The sequence below is a fragment of the Acipenser ruthenus genome, chromosome 25 (genome assembly GCF_902713425.1).
Source record: "Acipenser ruthenus chromosome 25, fAciRut3.2 maternal haplotype, whole genome shotgun sequence".
Classification (NCBI taxonomy): Eukaryota; Metazoa; Chordata; class Actinopteri; order Acipenseriformes; family Acipenseridae; genus Acipenser; species Acipenser ruthenus.
In genome coordinates this window covers 20,142,934-20,163,949 of record NC_081213.1, presented here as the reverse complement: position 1 = coordinate 20,163,949, position 21,016 = coordinate 20,142,934, and the positions used below count along the sequence as shown (strand labels likewise).

Sequence of the window (21,016 nt, the reverse complement as noted above, 5' to 3'; positions counted from 1 at the left end):
TCTTTCAAAAAAACAAATTTCTGAATTACCCAGTTTAAACATTTGAATGAACAATAAATACATTAGTATATAAAATAACTAAATGTAAATTTAGAAATACTGGACTGCAACTACTATTTATATTGATGTAAGGTGTTTTTCAAAATTATCAACTAGTCAGCTTTTGAAGTGTGCAATCTCTGGAAAGGGATATTAATCTCATTTACAAAATTAAACTACACTATTCTCACAAGCAGACAAGTAGCACAGTGGGTTAATTCACTAGTATGCTGTGCTCTTTGCCTTGGAGTACTGGGTTCAAATCCAGCTGATTCTTACCTTTATTTTCAAAGAATTGGCTCATTTCCTATAAATCCAATGAAAAAGCAAGATCTTCCATGAAAGGGAGGTGGCACACTGGCTAATTCAGTAGCTATGGTGTGCTGTTCGCCTTGGGATACTGGGTTCAAATCTGTTTGAGTCCTTCCTTTATTTTCCAAAAAAAAAATTGGTTTCGTGCCCTTGGAGTCAGCGTGCAGCACAGCTCTCCTGTGGGACGTGGTGGCGCAGTGGGCTAGTCCCATAGCCTGCAGTCCCTGAAAATGACGGTTCGAATCCCGCTGCCGGAGGTGAGTTTCTGAGGTAAGTAGAAATGCTGGCTTGTCACTAACAGTGTGGGTTGTGTCTCCCCAGATGGAAGAGGAGACGTCCTTCCCTGCGGAAGGATGAAGAGGGGGGGGCTCTGGCCCCCCCCGGCAGGGAGGAGAATGGAAGGTTGGGGTGCTGCTGCCTGAGAAAAAGAAAACACTAACTTTTAATAAAGTGTTTGTTTCATAAAGAGTAAATAAAAAAAAGATACTTAGTTTTACTAATTACAGCAACTAAGTATCTTTTCCTCATGAAACTAAGCTAAAAGAAGTAAACAAACACTTTATTAAAAGTTAGTGTTTTCTTTTTCTCAGGCAGCAGCACCCCAACCTTCCATTCTCCTCTCTGCCGGGGGGGCCAGACCCCCCCCTCTTCATCCTTCCGCAGGGAAGGACGTCTCCTCTTCCATCTGGGGAGACACAACCCACACTGTTAGTGACAAGCCAGCATTTCTACTTACCTCAGAAACTCACCTCCGGCAGCGGGATTCGAACCGTCATCTTCAGGGACTGCAGGCTATGGGACTAGCCCACTGCGCCACCACGTCCCACAGGAGAGCTGTGCTGCACGCTGACTCCAAGGGCACGAAACCAATTTTTTTTTTGGAAAATAAAGGAAGGACTCAAACAGATTTGAACCCAGTATCCCAAGGCGAACAGCACACCATAGCTACTGAATTAGCCAGTGTGCCACCTCCCTTTCATGGAAGATCTTGCTTTTTCATTGGATTTATAGGAAATGAGCCAATTCTTTGAAAATAAAGGTAAGAATCAGCTGGATTTGAACCCAGTTCCCACAAAACAGACCAACCCAGCATGCTAGTGAATTGCCCACTGCACCACCAGCTCCCACAGGAAATCTTTTTTGCACGCTGACTCTAAGGGCACAACCAATTTTTTGCAAAATAAAGAAACATTTGAACCCAGTATCCCAAGGAGAACAGCACAGCATAGCTACTGAATTAGCCAATGTGCCACCTCCCTTCCATGGAAGTCCTTGCTTTTTCATTGCCTATAAGGTAAATTGACAAAATCTGAAAAATAAAGGAAGGAATCAGCCAGATTTGAACCCAGTACTCTAAGGAGAAGAGCAGAGCCTCCTACCAGTGAATTAACCCACTGTGCCACATCACTTCCATGAAACATTTTGCTTTTTCATTGCCTATAAGGGTACATTAACCAAGTGTTTGAAACAAGGAAAGGAGGACGATTCAAACCCAGTCTCACAAGGAGAACCAGCACAGCATACCAGTGAATCAGCCCACTGCATCACATGGCTCCATGCACGTATAGCATTGCATATGAGATCTTATATCAACATCTTTTATATTATTATTTTTATGCTTAAGACCACACCTTGTTCCGTTTTGTAAAACTAAGTATCAAAAAGGGCAAAGTCTTTGAAAATGAAAGTAAACACATGTCCTGAATATGGGGGTTTGAACTCATTAACCTAGAAAGCTGAGTCCCACGGTCTACCAACAGAGCTAGTGCACCTACTACCTGAAACACATTACTACATTGTGTGATGTAATAATGTGTGTGATGTGGACCTAAGGTGATTCTCAACTTAGTTTCATTTGTGACTTGATCTGGATTCAAAGCCAAACCTTATAGGTTGGTGCATCTATTTGTTCTAAAACAGCAAGTCTCCAGGTAAGCGTTTTCTTTAAATGCATCAATTTCTAAACATCAAATTGTCACTCATAATTAGCCAGATTGAATGGGTAGATTACATAATTATTTTGATAAGTTTAGTTGGAGTGGCTACATGGACATCTTGAGGTTTGAACTGCAGGTTAGTCATTTCGTTTTAATTCTCCTGTGAATTTCACAGGGCCCTAGTCTTTGCAATCAGACTTGGGCAGGGCCCTCTGGGAGGGGTATCTTTTTTGGGCGATAATTTCTTTCCCCCTCACTGTGTCATTCCAATGCAATGATTTTTAGGAGGGAGATAGCTGAAATCTTCTGTAATCAGTTTTTTTTCTGTTCTAACTTATTGTTTTTAAAAGAAACAGGAAGCTTGACATGGTTGCCAGAACAGAGAGACCAGAATAGTGTGGCAATGTCAGGGCTACAGAGATAAGGAGACTGAATTACCAAGCAAAGTTTATGTCTGGATACTGGATATAACAGCCTGGTCATGCCTCCATGTGCCCTTGCACCCTCAACCACATTATGCAGTACAAAATAAAACAGATTTTTAGAGGTTCACCCAAAACCCCAAATCAGCAGTGAAGCTCCCTGCTCTTTGGAGAAAAGCTGGTTTCTAGTTGTGCCAGTTTCCAGGTCTGTAATGCTTTATTTTATGTCTCTGTGCAGGTAGCTTTATCGGTCCCAGATGTGTGCTGTTATTCCAAGTACAGGGGAGCTTGGGGTATACGAGACAGCAGGCTCCCTTAAGACAGATATTGTGTAAAATATAGCCCTAACCTAGTAATGCTCACTTTTCCAACTTTGTATTTGAGAAATCCTAGCACACATGGATTTAGTTAATATTTAGGAGGCCAACTTTGAAGATAAACGTTGGAAGGCCTTTGAGTGCCCACATGTTCGTAACGTCCCCGTTGCATAAAACCTCACAGACCAAGGAAGAAAGAAAATCTGACTTGGTTTTCCGTAGTGGGTGCCGTGCACGAGTGCCTCTGCAGTTTTTAAATAATCCAGGTTAAGACACACGTTCCTGTCTTACTATGAAAATGGCATGGATTTTGCATTTAAATAATGCCTTTAATTTCCTGTTTTCCAGGAGCAAACAAATACGACGAGGCTTCGGCCTACATCCAGGCAAAGTTTGAGGACCTGAACAAGAAGAAGGACACCAAGGAGATCTACACCCACTTCACCTGCGCCACCGACACCAAGAACGTGCAGTTTGTGTTCGACGCAGTCACTGACGTCATCATCAAAAACAACCTGAAGGACTGCGGCCTCTTCTAGACAAGGAGGGTGAGACACGAAGGTAAGGGCTTTTCTCTCTCTCACTCACACACACAATCTTTTAAGATACTTTCTGAGGTACCATGAATTATGAATCATTTCTATTAATAAGAATATCTTGCTTTATATGACTGTTTTATTCACACAATTAAATAAATGAACGGACACACAAATTATGCCGATGAATCGGTAAATAATTCAAATCAGAATCTGACACAGGTAGATATTTTTCCAAACAGATATTACTATTTCAGCTTCACAATTGTGCTGTCTTTTGAAAATCAGCCTTTAAGTTTGTACGCTGTTTTGAACTCTGAATGTGTTATTTGCTTTGACATTGCGGACATGTGAAGTACCCATAAAGAGAGAAGTGCTTATGACTAAGGCCTGCGGTAGCTAGGAAACATTGTTGGTTACCTAGGTGAAAAAAAGAGTAGATTGTATTGATAAGGCAGCTTCACAGTACCACAAAAAAATGTTCTGTATATTCACAATTGGCTCCCTGAATAGGCAAATCCAGTTCAAAGGGGTGCACCTCAGTCCTTTCAGCCTGAAGAAACTATACAGGAAGCCTAGGATAATTCATTCAATAGCAGTTACGAGTCCAGTTATAGTTTCTATTCATGCGTAGTACTGGTACACATGTAATTTCACATCGAGCAGCTTAATGGTAAATTACATTAATAAAATTAATGCCATAGTCTCTAAAATATCAGGTACTCTTGTGTAGATCTAATATATACATAATTGGATGATACAGATACCTGATAATAAAGTAACCCAGTTAACAAGGGAAATACAGGGAGTAAGATCTCCTGTTGCCGTTGGTATTTGTTACAGACTCTGCTAAAACATACACATGGTTTAATGTGAATGTATTGCAAGTTGCTGTTGATATCTTAGGAGCTCGCTTAGATGTTAAAACCTTAACAGCCTTTACTTAATAACCTTAACCTTAAAAAATGTGTTGTGTGTCCCTGCAGGATTACTTGAACTGCTCTGTTCACCAGAGAGAGACAGAGAGTGGACCCACCATGACAGACTGCACTGGCTAACAAATCCTGCTTTCATAAAGAAAATAAATAGACTGATAACTGGGAGAGCCTTGCAGGAGATGAAGGATTGCTAATCCCCCCCAATCACGGCCTATTTTATCTTTTTTTTTTATATATATATATATTTTTTCCATTTGAGGGGGTTTTATTTCATTTCAAGATGTCTTATTTTAAACCTTCAAGCCTGCCGGAACCACAATGTTTTTTCCCCCCCTTTTCATTTGAAATCGTTTGTTTTACTTTAGATAAATAATGGGGGTGGAGAATAACAGCAAGAAAGGAAAGTGCTTTTTTATAAAGTTTACATAAAGTCCTCATTCTTAGCAAAATCTGCATTATGTGCTGCATGACTGCTGATAGTTAATATCATTAGTTCTGTCATTAGCACAGACCAGCATAACATTCCTTTAAAAAAACAATAAACCAATAAAGCTTCTAGACCTGGGGGAGGAAAGCAATCAACACTTGTTAACATATATTTAAGACATGTAATTACCTAACATATTTTGTTTTTATTTTTTCATTCCACTTCCTTCGCCGTAATTTGCGTGCTTTGGCTATTCTCTGTTTACATCTCTTACTCCTAGATTCGTTTTGGTATCGATAGTGTTCATTGTAGGGCTTACTGTTTTCTTTCTTTTTCATCACGGGGTAAAAAAATCTAACAAAAGAAAAAAAAAATGGTAGACCTTTTGGTAAAGTACATTGACATGCTTAAATCATACAATGCTTTAATTTAAATAAAAGTTCAGTCACTAGATTTCATTGTCTCGATTTTGGTTTATTGCTGAGATTCTTGTAAACTGCAAATCTGTCTTTGAGAGAACTATTTGTTTTAAAAGGTGACTTGCATTACACTGATACTGGGTAAAGACCAAAAAGCCAGAGGCCATAAACGGTGCATGTTTGCTGGTTAACTGAACACTTAGTCTCCATGCCAAGGCGTACCAGGAAGCCATGCAAGGACTCCCCCAGCAAGGTACTGTAATTTATCATTTAAATATCCCTAGAATAGATTACTAAACTTTAACAGCAGCTGTGCTATACTATGTGAAACTGAAATATCCATTTGAACAGTACAGCCATGTTTTATGGTAAAAACTTAATAATAATAATAATAATAATGATGATGATGATGATGATGATGATTGAGGCTGTTTTTAAGATTGGGATTATCTTTATCTGAAAACTCACTTAACACAAGATTTTAGTTACAATGCACCTCAATTCATGAATAAATGACACTTTAAAAGTACCTGAAATGTTTGTTTGACCAGCCCTGGTGTAGAGAAGTGTACAGCTCATTTGCATGGCTCTTGGGAGATGTATTTATTGTATTTTTGAAGAAAGCGAGCAAGCAGTTACGATGACGCTGTATGTGACCATAAAAAACTAATTTATCAACAATAATTAACCAAATGTTGAAATGTAACACATTAATCTATTCAGGTATCAAAATATTTACTCTTGTAACATTAAATATGACATGTAATTAAGTATGTTTACATGTACATTACACATCTATTGGTCCAGTTTCCTTGATATATATTCATCACATAACTGAATTGATTACTAGTACACTGTGTTTCTATAGTTACCTCTACATAACAACACTTTTAAATGATTCCAGGACAAGTATGTTATAAAACAAATTAATTTCACTCCAAAAACACAATACACAAGCAATGTTACCTAACTCTTGCTGCATATGGCTACATTGCAGGGTAAATCTGCAGAACTCAGGAATTGGCAACATCCTATCGATATCCCCTTGACTTCCACCTGCTGGTGAAAGGAGGTATAACAAGAAGGATTAGCAAAAGGTTTTAAAAAATACATTGTTGTACTTAATCTCGACTATATTTTCTTTACTTTCTGAAGTAATATAGAACAAACATGCCAATATTATATATTAGCCCCCTCTTGGGGACGTAGTGCTGATGCATGTACCTATATTACACAGTTTTACAAGTAGTGAACTGCACTAGCAATAAAATGGATTTTGAACCCATAGGCGTTACTCATTTAATGATACACAAACGTTGCACTATGTATTCATTATTACCCCCCCCCCCCCCACTACAAAGTTAAAAAAAGAAATGAGAAAATGCAGAATACCTGATTGATGGGATTCAAATCTTAAGTCCAACGTCTCTCCCCTGTGATCGAGTTAAATAGGTAGTTTCTTCCTATAACTAAAAATAACAAAAAAATGCATTCCTGTGACACTTGGTAGTCACTGTGATTACACTACTGTTTAAAATGTAATCTGAACTAAACTGAAGCAGGAGGTGAACAAATAATCAAATTGTTTAATGACATTCCAAATCAAGAACACCTTTCTAAATAATTACAATGTAACCCCTTTTCATTCAGGATTTACAGTACTGCACTATAATGCACATTTCCAATGGCCACGGCACAGAAGAGCGTTGCCTATACAAGAGGACTGGTTACCAGGGAGCGCTTTGGATTGCACAAAAGTAAAATCCAAGTTTGGATATTGGAGGTTTTGCTACGGATCTTACCTGGATCTTGAGCTTTTCCATCAAATGTCTGAAAATAAAAAAGAAAGTATTCTTTTACAGCTTGGATTAGTTCCCACCTGTGTATACCCAATACCACTTTGTACAGAATCTATACTGACTCAGTAATTTTCAATCCATATTTATAGAACAGTATATACATTCGTTTCATTCAGGGTTCTATTTCCAGAATATTGGTTTTCAAATCGGTAAAATTAATATTTCATGTCTACAGAGAACTTACATAGTATTTTATTTATTAATGTATTCTGTATTTTTTCAAAAGGCACATGGCTCCCTCTAGTGGAGCTTACAGAAACTGAGATGCTTTTCTATTAAAGAGCAACTAGTCCCACTGACGCCTGATGTATACACACACACACACATTCCTTTTGAACCCAAGGTCTGAAGCAGATTTCACAAGGTTTTCCAGTTACAATGTATTTTTCTTTAACCAGGGAAGATCTTTCTCTGCAGATCCAGTGTCTCCATTAAAAGGTCTTGGTTGTCAGTGCATACATGACATTAGTGAAAATTCCAACATTCATATGGGGAGAAAGAAAATTAAAACTCTGAATTCTGGAAAGGAGATGGTTTCCAAATGGTCTAAAACTAGACACGCAGAGTACAGCACTAACCTGGGGTGTGTCACGTGGGTTTTGTGGTTTGGCCTCTTCAGCAAATTTCATGTACCTGTTTATAAATTAATTCAGAGTAGAAATTCATACATGTCACTACAAATTTTGGAACCCATGCAACACAGAATTGAATAAACAATCTTTACATTTCTTGTCCACAACATACCGAAGCTTACTATGTAACAGAGCGTTGCAGCCTTTACATAACACATTTTACAATTATGCAGAAACAGAAATGGCAATACTGAGCTGACAAATACAAATATGAAACCAGATTAGAAACGTACGTGTTTTGAAGTAGCGGCTGGGACATCTCTTGGGTAGGTTTTCCACAAGCTGAAGTACTTGAAATACAAAAAAATAAAATAAAGATTGTCTATGACAGACAGCTTCAGGATATATAAAATGCAAAACCTATATAGGAAGGTGGATGTATTTAGAAAATCTAGAGGTGGTAGAACCAACGACTTAAAAGACCCACAAAGCGCCTGTCAAAAACACAATACCAAAACAACATGCCAGTAAAAAAAAAAAAGGTTACCAGACAACACTAGCAATGGAACTTGCCTGAGAGAATCATAGAATACAGCTGTAACATTAGATTGTGTCAGAGGAGTTCTGACACCGTACACTAACAACACGAAAGGTCTTGAGATACGAGCAGTTGAAGTAGCCACGGTAGAGGTGGAATTACAGAAATACAAACCTCCTCTCACCGGGATGCGTTAAAACCTATTACACACAATGGCCATCACTGCAAGTAAAAAGAGAATGAAGAGCAGAGTCATTATTTACCACTGCAGGATCTTCCAGATAAGCAGTCCCAGTGCGATCAAGGCAAGGGCGATTGTGACGGTCATCACAGCAACAAACCAGGGCTCCGGCTCCCAGTAAGAACTGATCACAGTCTGCACCCGTGGCTTCCTGGTCCGAGTGCAGAAACACAGCACAGCGGGAGGGCACGGAAAGAGAACAGTTTCAATGAGCAATTCTGAAGATCCTGTATTAGTATGATCAATCAGGGCAGCAGGTTACCATGACCTAGATTCGGATATTCTCAATACTGTTCCCCACTTTATTATGACCGGATGAGCTGTCCTCAAGAGCTAAAATTGTAAATGTGATCTACGTAGGCACATCCAAGACAAATGCCTTCTCTATATCCCCACTGATGGGAATAACCTCCTTGCACTAGCTATTAAAAAATTATATGGTGAGAACACAGTCCAGAAAGAGTAATTCAATTTACCATAATCAGAGCTCATCACCTGTCCACAGTGGCAGAATGTGCATGTGGGCGACATCAATCACTTCTAATTGAATCAATAGCATTAGAGTGAGTGCAAGGAATGTTTGCTTCACACCTAGAGCACCGGCTTGCAACTTTCCTGAAATTGGTAAACTTCTATAAATATAACATGCTTGATCTTTAAATTCTAAACCTGTATTGATAAACACTACTTCAGGATTTATAATTAATAATCACTTATGCACTGATCCTGTCTTGTGAATGTGGACTTGATAATCTTATCCAAACTTATCAAACTGTGTGTGTGTGCAACTGTGTCGATCACTGTTGTTGGTGTTGTGGTCGTGGGCACTGTGGTTGTCCAAGGCTTCACATGGATAATGACCAGAACCGTAGTGGAAAATTTGCCATCCGTCACCTCAATTCTGAGCTCAAAAAATATGGGGTCAAATATCCCTTCTGGATTATAAGAGAAGGCACTTTTGGAAAACAGCGATCATTTTTACCACCTGTAGGATTAATAAAGACTTTCAGGATAGAATAGTTTTCTATAGTGCACAACAAAGCTACTGAAAAATGAAAAGTGCATGAATCACAGACTGACAGCAGAAACAGAAGCCTCACTTCAATAGTCTGAATGAGGTAAACAGCAGGTACTAAACGTATCAAATCATAGGAAGTGTTGAGTCTCAGGAATCGGATTGATATACGTGGCGATTACTCTGGTTTTTTCCCCCATAACTCCAGACTTTGCTTGCCACTTGTTGCATAAGAACAATATTAAATAACCTGTCTGAGCCATACCGTTTGTCAGTGTTGCCGTCAGTCTATCTCCATCAACATCCCAGCAAGTCAATGAGAGGATTTCCTCGGTTAGACTGAGAGTGGAGTATATTTCTGTTTCATTAAATGGATTGCATTCTGGTGGGTTATCATTAACGTTCTGAGAGAAAGAGAGAAAAAAATACTTTAAATTCAATTACATTTTAATTGAAGTCTGAATAATTACACTGTAATACAGTGGCACCCAAAAGTATTAATACCCTTGTATCTTTTCAATGTTAAATTCTGTAACTCACACTGACATTACCACTACTTTGGAAAATTATACACTAAGAACTATGGTGTAAAATATTTTAATTTGAAAGTATGAAGCCACACTTACAACGATGGACATATATACATGTCTTCAATATATAGTGCAAGCCTAAAGTCATGCAAAACAGTCATTTCCTGTTTTTTCTTTTAGCATAAAAACATAAATGGTTTAGCCTGTATCGTACTCCTGTGTTATTTTGATCCCTCATTATTTTATCTGACATGCACATAAAAAAAAGTATTGAGGGCTGTGAATTATATAAAAAAGTAGAGTACATGTAAAAAATAAAAAATAAAGTCAACCGACAGCTGTGTTAATCACTACAGTACCTGGACATTAATCGTGACCTCCTGAGTGGTTTGTTTCCGGACGCTCGGGTTTATGTCCTGGTTCAGATCCTCAGCCTGGACGACAAACCGGTGTGTCGGCTGTGTTTCAAAGTCCAACTCTCTTCTGAGATAGAGCTCTCCTGTTCATCAGGAGTAGAGAATCCCATTGAAGAACTGTTTGTGTTCAGACACTTAACAAAACCTAGGTAGGGCCTTGTAGTGACTTAATTAGCCAGCAGAGGATGTCGCAGGGTACAGCCTATGTCGGTTGTATGTTGGCTTCCACAGGTTTTATTGAAAAACCCACTACAGTATATATCGATATATTTTTTTTCAGCACTTAACAATAAATGATGGACAACAAAGACGATGGAAAATCCAATCTAACCTTCTCCCGCCCCACTGCCAATTAAAGATGACCATTATTTGTTTGACTGACCTGTCTTGGGATTGATGGAGAAGCCTTGGTCTGCGCCTGTAATGGAGTAGCGGATAGAGTCATGTTCCCAGTCGCCGTCGGTAGCCCTCACCATTCCAATCACAGTGCCTCAGCCAGCATCCTCATTAACCAGGAACTGAACTGGCTGCTGAAACCCGGGTATGAACTCGTTGACCGGGGTCACCGTCACCAACACCTGCACTACGGCTGAAACACAGAGGAGTACAACACCTTCACGCCACAGCAGACTGGGACAGCGCTGCTCACTGCCGTTTGCAGGAGACAGACGCTTAAAATATCAGGTTTGCACAGGTATCAAAACTGGCCTTGAAACGTGCTGGTTTGGAGCACAGAAGAATGAAGGGCCATTCCCTAAAAAATGGGTTCTTGTTTACACTGATAAGATTTGGAAGTGGTGATGAACCTTATTAGGATATGTTAGAAATATAAAAAGGTCATGGATTGGCTCTAAAGTCCTCACTGGGTATACTATGTTTCATGGGTCTTGAAACTTGTTCTCTAAAACTTGTTATGAATGTTTGAAAAATATATTCTCGTGGCCCTTGCTTGCAGATCATTTGAAGGGAGAGACTTACTTGTGAGAGGTGGCAGGCCACCATCAATGACGAAAATAGTGGCTTTGTACTGGAAGTTACTGTGTGCAATTTCAGCATTGTCATAATCCAGAGTGTTGTTCACCTAAGAAAGAGAAGGGAGCCTGTTAGTTACAAGAGTAAACAACAAGACTGAACTAGTGGTAACTCCAGGCCTGCTGGCATGGGACTCGCCTGGAGCTGGCTCCCCTGCAGACGGAACTTGAACTGGGACACTGCGTTGGGCTCCAGCTGGTATGAAACACTGTTATTGGTGATGTCTGCATCGCTGCAGCTGAGAGTGGCCAGCTCTGTGTACATAGTGGTGGTCTCTGGGATACAAAGCCTGAGGAGATGGAGATGAAGGGGTCAACATCTCCTGTACACAACAACTGATCATTATACAAGGCATAGGATTCTTTGGTTGGTCTAGCCTTTGTTATATCTTACTCTGTTCCTGTAGATGGAAATACATTTCAAAGACCCTCAATACGCCACGACTGAGCATGTACAAATTTAAGCAAAAATAAAATAAATTTAAGTAAACAAAAATGACGACACACAATGACCCTTCATCTTACACAATGACAGAAGGTGTGCAGGTAGGTGGGTTGTCATTGATGTCCAGCACAGTAACATTAACTGTCCCAGTGCCGCTGCGGTGTGTGGTGCTAAAGGCTCGAATCATCAGGATGCTCCATTGCTGATCTCCATTCGTTTCAAGATCAAGTTCACATGTGGTTCGGATGATCCCATCTGCAGAGAATTAGGGTACATGTATAGCTGTATACTTGCTTTACTTGTATAACTTTCTACAGGCGAAGACAGGAGTCCCCAGCAGCTGAAACGGGGGACTAAAACTAGCTGTAGGTACTTGGGTGATATGAGTTGACCGTATGAGCACATAGGAAACGGCTCACTTACCCTGGGATATCCTGTATGCAGGATAATTCCCCACAAACTCATAGCGCAGATCAGAGCCCAGAGCTTTCACTATCGCCACCACTGAACCAACTTGAATGTCCTCAGAGATAGTGACAGACTGAGATGGAACCCTGCCAATAAAACCATTTGAATAAAAAAAGGGTCAGCGACAGGGATTTTGTATTTCCAGCACCTTCCGGGAAGTTGTTCAAGTGTGGCCACCAGAGGTCACAGCGAGCAAGTTCTTCAAGTGGTTTTATAACACTGCACAGATAAACTAAAAAGCTCTATAAAAAAGGGGGCAGTATGCCAAGGATGCATACAGTAAAGTACAAATGCTTAGAACTGAACAACACAGTATAGATCTCAAATATAAAAAAGACCACGCCAAACAAATATTCTATCAATCATTTCACATTCAAATTATTCCTTAAAAAAGATTTATTCCCCCTAGAATTCTGTACAGTCAATTAAAAGGCAACATTATTTTTTCTAAGGTTATCTGCCGTGTCTGCTTATGACACTTGGCTGTTAACGGTTACAGACATCACATGCCCTGTACTCACGTGAAATTGAGCGTGTGGTCGAGGACTGGCAGGATCTCAATCCTGACTTTGCCTCTACAGCTGGCACCTTGTTCATCACTTACAGTCACATTGACAATGAAATCCTTAACAACAGGGAGAAGATAACGTGGGTTGGATCTTTTACAAATTACTTAATTAGTATTTCTTTTCACAGCCACTTAAATCAATGAAATATACCTCATTGTTTTGAATGTGTTCATCCAGAACGCATATGCGATTGAATAGAAAACTTGGCTGTATCTACAACACTTACCTTGTTACTGCTTTGATAACCAAACCCTTGGTTGGAATAAATAGTGCCTATGCCATCAATCATAAACTGTGGTCTCGCAGAGGCGGGCCAGACTTGGTGAATCCTGTACTAAATAACCAAATATATATAAATAAAAAAAGAGATAATGCATTATTCAACTTCAACAATACCTAATTCAAAATGTTAGCTATGCATTCTTCAGTAGTATTAAACACTGGCAAACCGTTTGTGTACTGAAATCGCTTATAGCAATAAAAAAAAAAGACATCTTTATTCCATCACAACTTAGAAATTGCCGCATTCCCCACTACAAAGGTATTTTTTGTTATGTTGATAACATTTTACATGAAACAAATTATGCAGCTGATTTTTTTAACCTTAACTTTGAAGGCAACAATTTGAACGTTACTCAATGACTAATAGAACGATTGTTACAAGATTTGTTACTATTATGCTACATAATGATATCATATCTATAGATCTCTATGGTAAAAGTGGTAATCACTACCATTTGAAGCACAGAGTTATTTTGGATTGTAACAAATGTTATGACATCCTGTTCAATTCAGTTCAAATAAAGCATTACCCCTTACTTACATTTAAGGTATTGTTAATATCAGGGTCAGAGGCCACAACATGGTAAAGCTCTATAGGAACTGTCAGATCGTTTGGAATCTTCACCACTGCACCTGCAAAGAGATGGATACTCCGTTATCAGATATGTCACCTCTAAGTATACCAATGATGAACGAGAACACCTGTTTTCTCTTGAAGAAAATGACAGTGAATAAAGTAAAACAACCAATCAAATACATCCAAAATAAAAACAATAAAAGAAACTGATGAAATGGCAGAAATCCAGCATTGAGCAGAAATTTTTGTTCAGCAAAATTTGTCTGTAAAGATATGTTTGGTGCCACCTGCTGTACCACAAAAAGTTTCATTCAACATTATAAAACGAATTACTGTCCATACAAATAGAAATCTGCTGTGTGTTATCTACTTCTTAAATATTCAAATCAACTATAATGTGCTGGTCTACTAAAGCGTTCAGGCTTTTCAGGGATGGAGAGCTACCTGGAAACTGGAAAACAGCATCACACTGCGGTGGCTCGTTGACATCCAACACTTCCACTTCCAGGGTTTGTGTGGCGGTGCTGTTGTTAGCGCTCACCCTGAGCTCTAACCTGTATAATCTCAGAGTCTCAAAATCCAGGGAGGCATTACTGCTGAGTCTTAGCTGAGCATAACAAGAAAAAAAGAGGATTTAACTGGAACAAACACGCACGGTACACAACACATAGTCTACAGTATATACAAAACAGGGATGGAAATACGACTCTTACTGCATAGCAGTTTTACCCATTCCAGGTTTTAATAGAAGCTTGATTAACCACAGGCTCATAGGAGTGTTTTTAAACTCATAGTAAAAACCAGGAATGGATCAAACTGCTATGGGTCTTATTTCAATCCCTGCAAAACATGGTATACACTACCCTCCAACACGTATATTAGACAAGAATTAAAGACCAGCCCCCTGCAGACCAGTCTTTCTGTGGCTGTTGCTGATCATGATCACAATCTCTATCTTTCCACCTCGCTGCTTTTGCTCCTGTGCTGCCGAGTGTCCCTCCGATAACTGGCTTTCACTGGAATGCAGCAGGACTGCTTCTTTGTTAACTTAAAACTTGTGCGTTGCAATGAGCACCCATAGGGAATTTGTAGCCAGATCCTGACATTTACTGCCTGTCCAACCTGAGTGGTTTTCCCCTTACCCCAGTTGGTTCACAACATTCTTAACATTTCTTAACATTTTCAGCGAGCAATTGCTTTATTTTATTTATTTATTTTTTTAAAAAAGGGATGTTGAGTTGAGTTTGAAGAGGATCTAATGAAAAATGGTGACCATTGTTAGTAAAAATGTACACAGGAATGTATCCTCCCCCTTCCCAGAATGGAGATGGTCCCAGAACAGGTCCATGAGTATACATCCAACATGAACCAACTGGGTGAACCAGACAGGCACACTGCTCCGTAACATGAAAACTTCGGATACCAGAACTGGTGAATAACAGAGACCTCGAGGCCCGGCAAAATATCTAGAGAGCTCAAGACCTGTCATTCAAAGCATTTCTGATTTGTCTCATATTTAGACATTAGCTGAAAGATTTGGCTGTTACACTTTAAACAGTATTTGACAAGATCATGGTTCAGGTTTAATGGCATACCATCACATTGTGAATATTCCCTGTTCCTTGATGAATGGTGTGCAATGCAAAGACAGTGGTAGGTGGGTTTATGTTAAATATCTCAATCTGAGGATCAGGGTCAACAGTCTTCACCTGGAACTCCAGCACCAAACTGTTAGGTTGACTGTCCTCTTGAATTTTAACAATAGGTTGAATTATAAATTCTACAAAGAGACACAAAATGGAAAAGTTGTATTTCATTATTTATATATGAAATCTGTCCTTCCTTGCACAAATACAATTTCATATATAGAATTTCAACTACCAGATATGACAATAACATTTATATGTATATTTAAAAAGGGATACTTTCTATAATGTACATGTTCATATTTGTATTCCTAAAAACAGAATTTCTGAAGTGAGCTGGCTTGAAAAATGGGCACTGTGGTGTGCAACTTTAATTTCTGTCCCCCCAGAAACTGAGATTTTCCATTAATTTACAGTTGCCTTAGTTGTAGAGAGGATAGAAATTACAGATGCACACCACAAGGTACAAATTCAGCTTTGAGGTGTTTTTTTTTTTTTTTTTCTGGAACAGTCCGTAAACCTGGTAAATAACTATCTTAGCAGAAACAAAAACAGATTAGATCAGTAGAGGAATCACTGGTAAGAAATTAAATGTTAATAAATATGGAATTTAGTCCCCCATTAATGAAAATATCAACAAAAAGTTAACCGGTCCTAACTTTCAACTCTAGTGCAGGTAGGCAGTTTCCACATTGCTTGTATGTAGGTTTATACATACTGTACATGCTCATACAGAATGAAGGAACGTTTCTCTCTTTTACAGTCTGTGCATTCCCTCATTCTGACAGTAGCCGACAGTTTGTGCATTTCTTTATTTCACCAACTGTGATTCTTGAGTAGCCATATTCAACACGAGTCTATCTCGTTATTTATTCAAGCGTCTTAATACTGGCCATTGAGATACCTTATCTCACTCAGAAGAACTTCCTGATTTCAAAATGCACAATCAAATCTAATACAAATAAGCTATCACCATAAAATGGACTACAGTAGGACTTACACAGTTATATGAAATGCCTCGGTTCTTTTCATTTCTTAACTCTGGCGACAGCTAAGTAAGAAAACACTGGTCTCATTCAGAATCATTGGTAGCCTTGGTTGGTACATGGTGTTTAGAGACATTATTTTGTCAGGAAGACACAGGGCTTTAACACTTTTAAAGACCTTAATCCAAGTTCATATCTGTAGCTGCACAGCGATGAGCAGTAACACACAGGATCGTGTAAATGTTTTGTAGTTTGAAGCATTATCCACATTGTATTGGCTGTTACACATTCAGGTACTTCAGTCTTAACACAAGACTAACTCTGGAGTCTGAGATGAGTCATAACATACTGGTCCCTGCACAACAAAAAACCCAGAGATGTAGTCTATAGTACAGCTATGGCCAAAAGTTTTGCATCACCCTATAGAATTAAATAATGTTACTTCATAAAGTCGAATGAAACCTATAGTTTTCCATATACGTCACAAAAAACTGACAAAAATAAAAAAATGTGACATCGTGAAATCTAACATGAAATACTGTACTACTACTATGGCTTGCTATAGGCTTTTGCGATATCATTTTGTGGTTTCTTTGATTACATGATAAATAAAATATCTAAATTATGTTCATATAGGTACATTCCTAATGGGAAAATGTGCAAACACCAGCATGGGTTGAAACTAGGCAGAGAACCCACAAAATCCACAGGCCTCCGGTATTGGTTGCGGTGTTGAGCAGGGGGGGGCTTTAAAACGTTTTACCGGAGCACAAGTCCCTACTGGTGGACAAACAACTACAACCACAGATGTCGTAAATGAAAGAGTGCTTACCTGGATCCTTCTGTGCCACTGTGAATTCAACTGTGAAAAAAGCAAGGTTTTAATAATCACCCTCCATAAAATATTGATAATCCAGAGTTTACAATACATTCACCTTTTATCTGTCCCAGTGACTAACAACTCAAACCAAAAAATGCAATACAAAACAGTAGAGAAGTGTGTTTGAGAGAAAAGACTTGTTATTAGAATGTTTGACTGTTGGACAGTTTTAGTCAGTATTTTTATTTTTTTTAAATGGAACTTTGACCAACATGCCAAGAATAGGCTTTCTTTTGTTTGTTTGTTTCTTTACTATCACATATTTTGCAGAAATATATAACTTTTTCACTTTTTCATTTATTTTGTCATTAGACTTTTCTACATCCATCGTTAGGTACACATTTTAAAATGTTTTTTTTTTTGTATGTATACGATTATTTGATGTTACAAATCCCTCAAAGCATCAAGTTACTTTGTAAAACAATGTGAGGTGCCAACCTAAAGTTTTTCAGCTTAACTCCAAATTAGTGACCTTCAAATGTGGGAATGGCTTCGGCTATTTCAGTCATTCTTAATTATCCCCACAATTATTTTAACCAACCTTTAACGGTATCAAAAATCATGTGGCTTTCTAAAGAGAATTACATTAAACCTGGCTTGCCTCTAAAAACGCAAATCTGCAAGAGAGCAAGTAGAAGCGCTCTGAAAGAGGACATTTGATCCATCTTGTGAGGCTGTATTTGGCTCCGGCTGAATAGCTTTCCTGGTAACCCAGCACTGTTATACTGACACCTTCCAGGAGCTGGGGGAGCTCTGTTTACAGCAGACTCCAGGCAAGGGTTGTCAAGTGTTACTGGTTAAGGATATCATCGAGCGAAAGAGGCCTTCTCAAAAATTGCCCCTGCATTGCAACACTCCTGAAATCCTTCATGTCCAGCCTTGAAGGTTTTATTGTTCGGGTAAAGCCTGCTGTAATTGAGTAATTCATTAACTATAGTAAGCATGTGTTCAACACGGTTGGTTTTGTCAGAACAAGTGTCATATAAATGCAGACCTCTATAACATGCATCGCAGCATCGTGAGCACTGTTATAATGTATGTTACCATGAGCTACGTTCACAGTGTGAGGAATGACTTTGTAACAAACATTCACGCAAAATGTCATCAAATTTATACAAGAGACCGGAAAGACCTATTTTAACCATACTATAAAAATTACTAAAGGAAGGTAACTGGGGAAACTACAGTATGTAAAAGTATTTTGTAAGCTACAATTACTTTAGTAAACGGACATGTTATTGTGTGTTACTCATCTTTTATTTGAAATTTCCAAGCAACCTTTTGCAGAAACTTAGCAACAAGGTTTATCTGCATGTGGGCCAAGGTGTGAGCTGGTCAGTTTTGATTTACTGTGCTACTTCAAGCTGGCATTCTCGTTGCTAAGGAAATAGTACCACATAAGGAAAGTGATTTGCTACAGAACAATCTGTTTACCTTGCTTGCTTATCAACCTGTTTGTCAGACAACATTGCGTCAAACTAAAACAGGTCACTATCTTTTCATTTTATTTTTTAGATAATACAATATTTATACAAGGCAATCCAAAATAGATGTAATGTTTCTAAAAGTAGGATCCGAAAATTAATCTAATCCTTCCCAATATAAGCACAATAAATGACAATCAAACACTGCTGCTATTTAACTAAATACTTCTAGTGTTTTCTCCCTAGTGGTGATGTATTAACCATCTTGCAATGACAAAAAAAAAAAAAAAAACAGGGAGTGAAGTTGGAATGCAACATAGTTACCAGGAAGCAAACACTCTAATAATGTAGTTTGGTTCTATGGTTAAATGTATATATATATACACAACTCGACTGTGGAAAATGTTTGATTTATTAAAATGCCCAAATGAGAAGGTGGAACATTCTGACTACTTTCACAAGTATTTTCTCATAGACTTCAAGTTCTGCAAACTTCAGCTTGAAGAACTTCTTACCTGCACAAATACAAACTACCACTAGAGGGCAGTAAACGCACACATGTCTAGAAGAAACATTTCTTTCCATTTGATAGTAAAATGTGAATTGGCGTGCTGGATCCTTAACTGATAAAGAATTGTAATTATTAAAATAAAATTTAAAAACACGAATATTTGCTATGATTGCATTACTGTACTTATAACAGGAACCCAATTCTGAAAAAAAAACTCTAAAAATGAGTTGCAATCTTGAAATTGTATTTTACGTATACAATAGACATCCAGTTCATGTCAAGAGACACGTCACATTTAGTGATACTAAAACTCAACAGGGTTAGAAACCCCCACTGGTCCTGCACCATTCACAATTAAGTACGGTACATTATCTAGCTAAATGTCTCGGTAGCCCGCTAAACACATTGTCCTTCCCTTAAAGCTGCATAAACAGCGCCTAATAGTCAACCTGCAGACGAGCGTGAGACTTCCAAGTGTGATCATTTCAGAGCAGATTTACCAGGGGGCTGCTTTTTCAAACTATTGGCACCTACTGATTTGAATAATACACCCAAAAAAGGGGGAATTCTGAAACCCAGGACTGGGTACAGGGCTTGTGGAAGTTCCAAACCCCCGAATCAATAACTGACTAATACTATGCAAAATCAGTAACGTTATTTATTTATTTTTTATCACAAATATTATAAGAGAAGGTTTTTAAAATAATAATTGCATAGATTGCTCAGATTATTGAAATTAAGTTTGATGTTTTTATGTTCGTTTAAGTGCAACAGAAGAATCAGTAAATAAAGACATTATTGTGATGTAATACTAGAACACGAATTGCTTGGATTAAGATGTATCAATAAATAAATAGAGCGTGAAGTTGCGGCTTATACAAGACTACACAAGTGAACACAAACTGTTTAGAGATGTGATCTACGTGCGTTTTGTGAGATTCTTTTATTTTTAAAAAACACGAAAGCAAATCTAATTATTAAGAAAACACATGCAGGTTTACATTTTTCTAACTATACAGTAGGTTCTTTCAAAAAATGCATTTGTCAAATCAAACAACATAATTCGACACTAGATGGCAATACTTTCAAAGCAATTGGTTAAAGTAAAAAAAAAAAAAAAAAAAAAAATGGCCCATGAAAAACAAAGGTAAACCCTATTTTGTATTGTTTATTTGTATTATTTCGTTCTGTAAATATGTGTTTATCGCATGCATAAATATAAATACTGTACATTCCAACGTTTTATCAAAACAAACAATTAAATGACTGTGGGAACATTTTTAGTGGACAGCATAGGCCTACGGTAAGCAAACTCGTGTTGTTTACAGTACTAGTAGGAAATAACAAATGGTTGTATGCTTAAATAAAACAGATGTTTGTTTAATATTTAAAGTTCCTTACCCCATTTCCTTTTTGTAGTGTTGCGACTTCACTGCATTCCTACCACCACAGGTGTGAATTGCCGGACCATTAGGAGCTATTCAGCTGACCCCACTTCCATTATTAATGAGAACACTGCTCAAAAAGACATACACGTGACTCAAACAGTATTACAATGTGACAATGAACACTGCAACTGAATATTAAAAGAATCTGCTTATGAATATTCACAGTTGACACGGTTTTTTTTGTTTTGTATTTAAACTAAATAATGATGCAATGTAATGTAAAAATAAACA

General features: G+C 38.2%; 2 protein-coding genes across 6 annotated transcripts in view; one reads left to right on the top strand and one right to left on the bottom strand.

The window, feature by feature from the left end:
- LOC117413834 (guanine nucleotide-binding protein G(i) subunit alpha-2) overlaps nt 1–5,381 on the top strand; it is a 73,380-nt gene extending 67,999 nt beyond the window's left edge. For all 3 annotated transcript variants that reach the window (XM_058999585.1, XM_034906404.2, XM_034906403.2), the window contains 2 exons: nt 3,376–3,588; nt 4,550–5,381. In XM_058999585.1, coding sequence (XP_058855568.1) covers nt 3,376–3,566 — 191 coding nt within the window. In that variant the 3' untranslated portion in view covers nt 3,567–3,588; nt 4,550–5,381. The remainder of the gene's footprint in view (nt 1–3,375; nt 3,589–4,549) is intronic.
- An 84-nt stretch (nt 5,382–5,465) lies between these two features.
- Nucleotides 5,466–20,951, bottom strand: LOC117413835 (cadherin-related family member 4-like). Of its 3 annotated transcripts, XM_058999582.1 has the most exons (20): nt 20,739–20,951; nt 17,355–17,384; nt 15,486–15,670; nt 14,335–14,497; nt 13,855–13,946; nt 13,258–13,365; nt 12,984–13,087; nt 12,418–12,548; nt 12,075–12,249; nt 11,689–11,839; nt 11,497–11,599; nt 10,901–11,107; nt 10,462–10,601; nt 9,838–9,976; nt 8,580–8,708; nt 8,072–8,128; nt 7,785–7,839; nt 7,150–7,177; nt 6,740–6,816; nt 5,466–6,406 (listed from the first exon to the last, which is right to left on the bottom strand). In XM_058999582.1, exons 3-12 carry the CDS (start codon nt 15,486–15,488, stop codon nt 11,010–11,012), a joined length of 1,128 nt encoding a protein of 375 aa, XP_058855565.1. In that variant the 5' UTR covers nt 15,489–15,670; nt 17,355–17,384; nt 20,739–20,951; the 3' UTR covers nt 5,466–6,406; nt 6,740–6,816; nt 7,150–7,177; nt 7,785–7,839; nt 8,072–8,128; nt 8,580–8,708; nt 9,838–9,976; nt 10,462–10,601; nt 10,901–11,009. The 3 variants fall into 3 exon arrangements, with proteins under 3 accessions (XP_058855565.1, XP_058855566.1, XP_058855567.1); XM_058999583.1 differs by lacking the exon at nt 10,462–10,601; XM_058999584.1 differs by lacking the exons at nt 14,335–14,497; nt 15,486–15,670; nt 17,355–17,384; nt 20,739–20,951 and having other exon boundaries at nt 13,258–13,360.
- Between the last annotated feature and the right edge of the window lie 65 nt (nt 20,952–21,016).

Excerpts from the sequence above, each read along its gene's own strand:
- LOC117413835 (XM_058999582.1), bottom strand. Across the intron at positions 13,088-13,257 it reads GTTATCAAAGCAGTAACAAG|GATTTCATTGTCAATGTGAC; the intron begins GTAAGTGTTGTA and ends CCTGTTGTTAAG. Across the intron at positions 12,250-12,417 it reads TGCATACAGGATATCCCAGG|ATGGGATCATCCGAACCACA; the intron begins GTAAGTGAGCCG and ends AATTCTCTGCAG.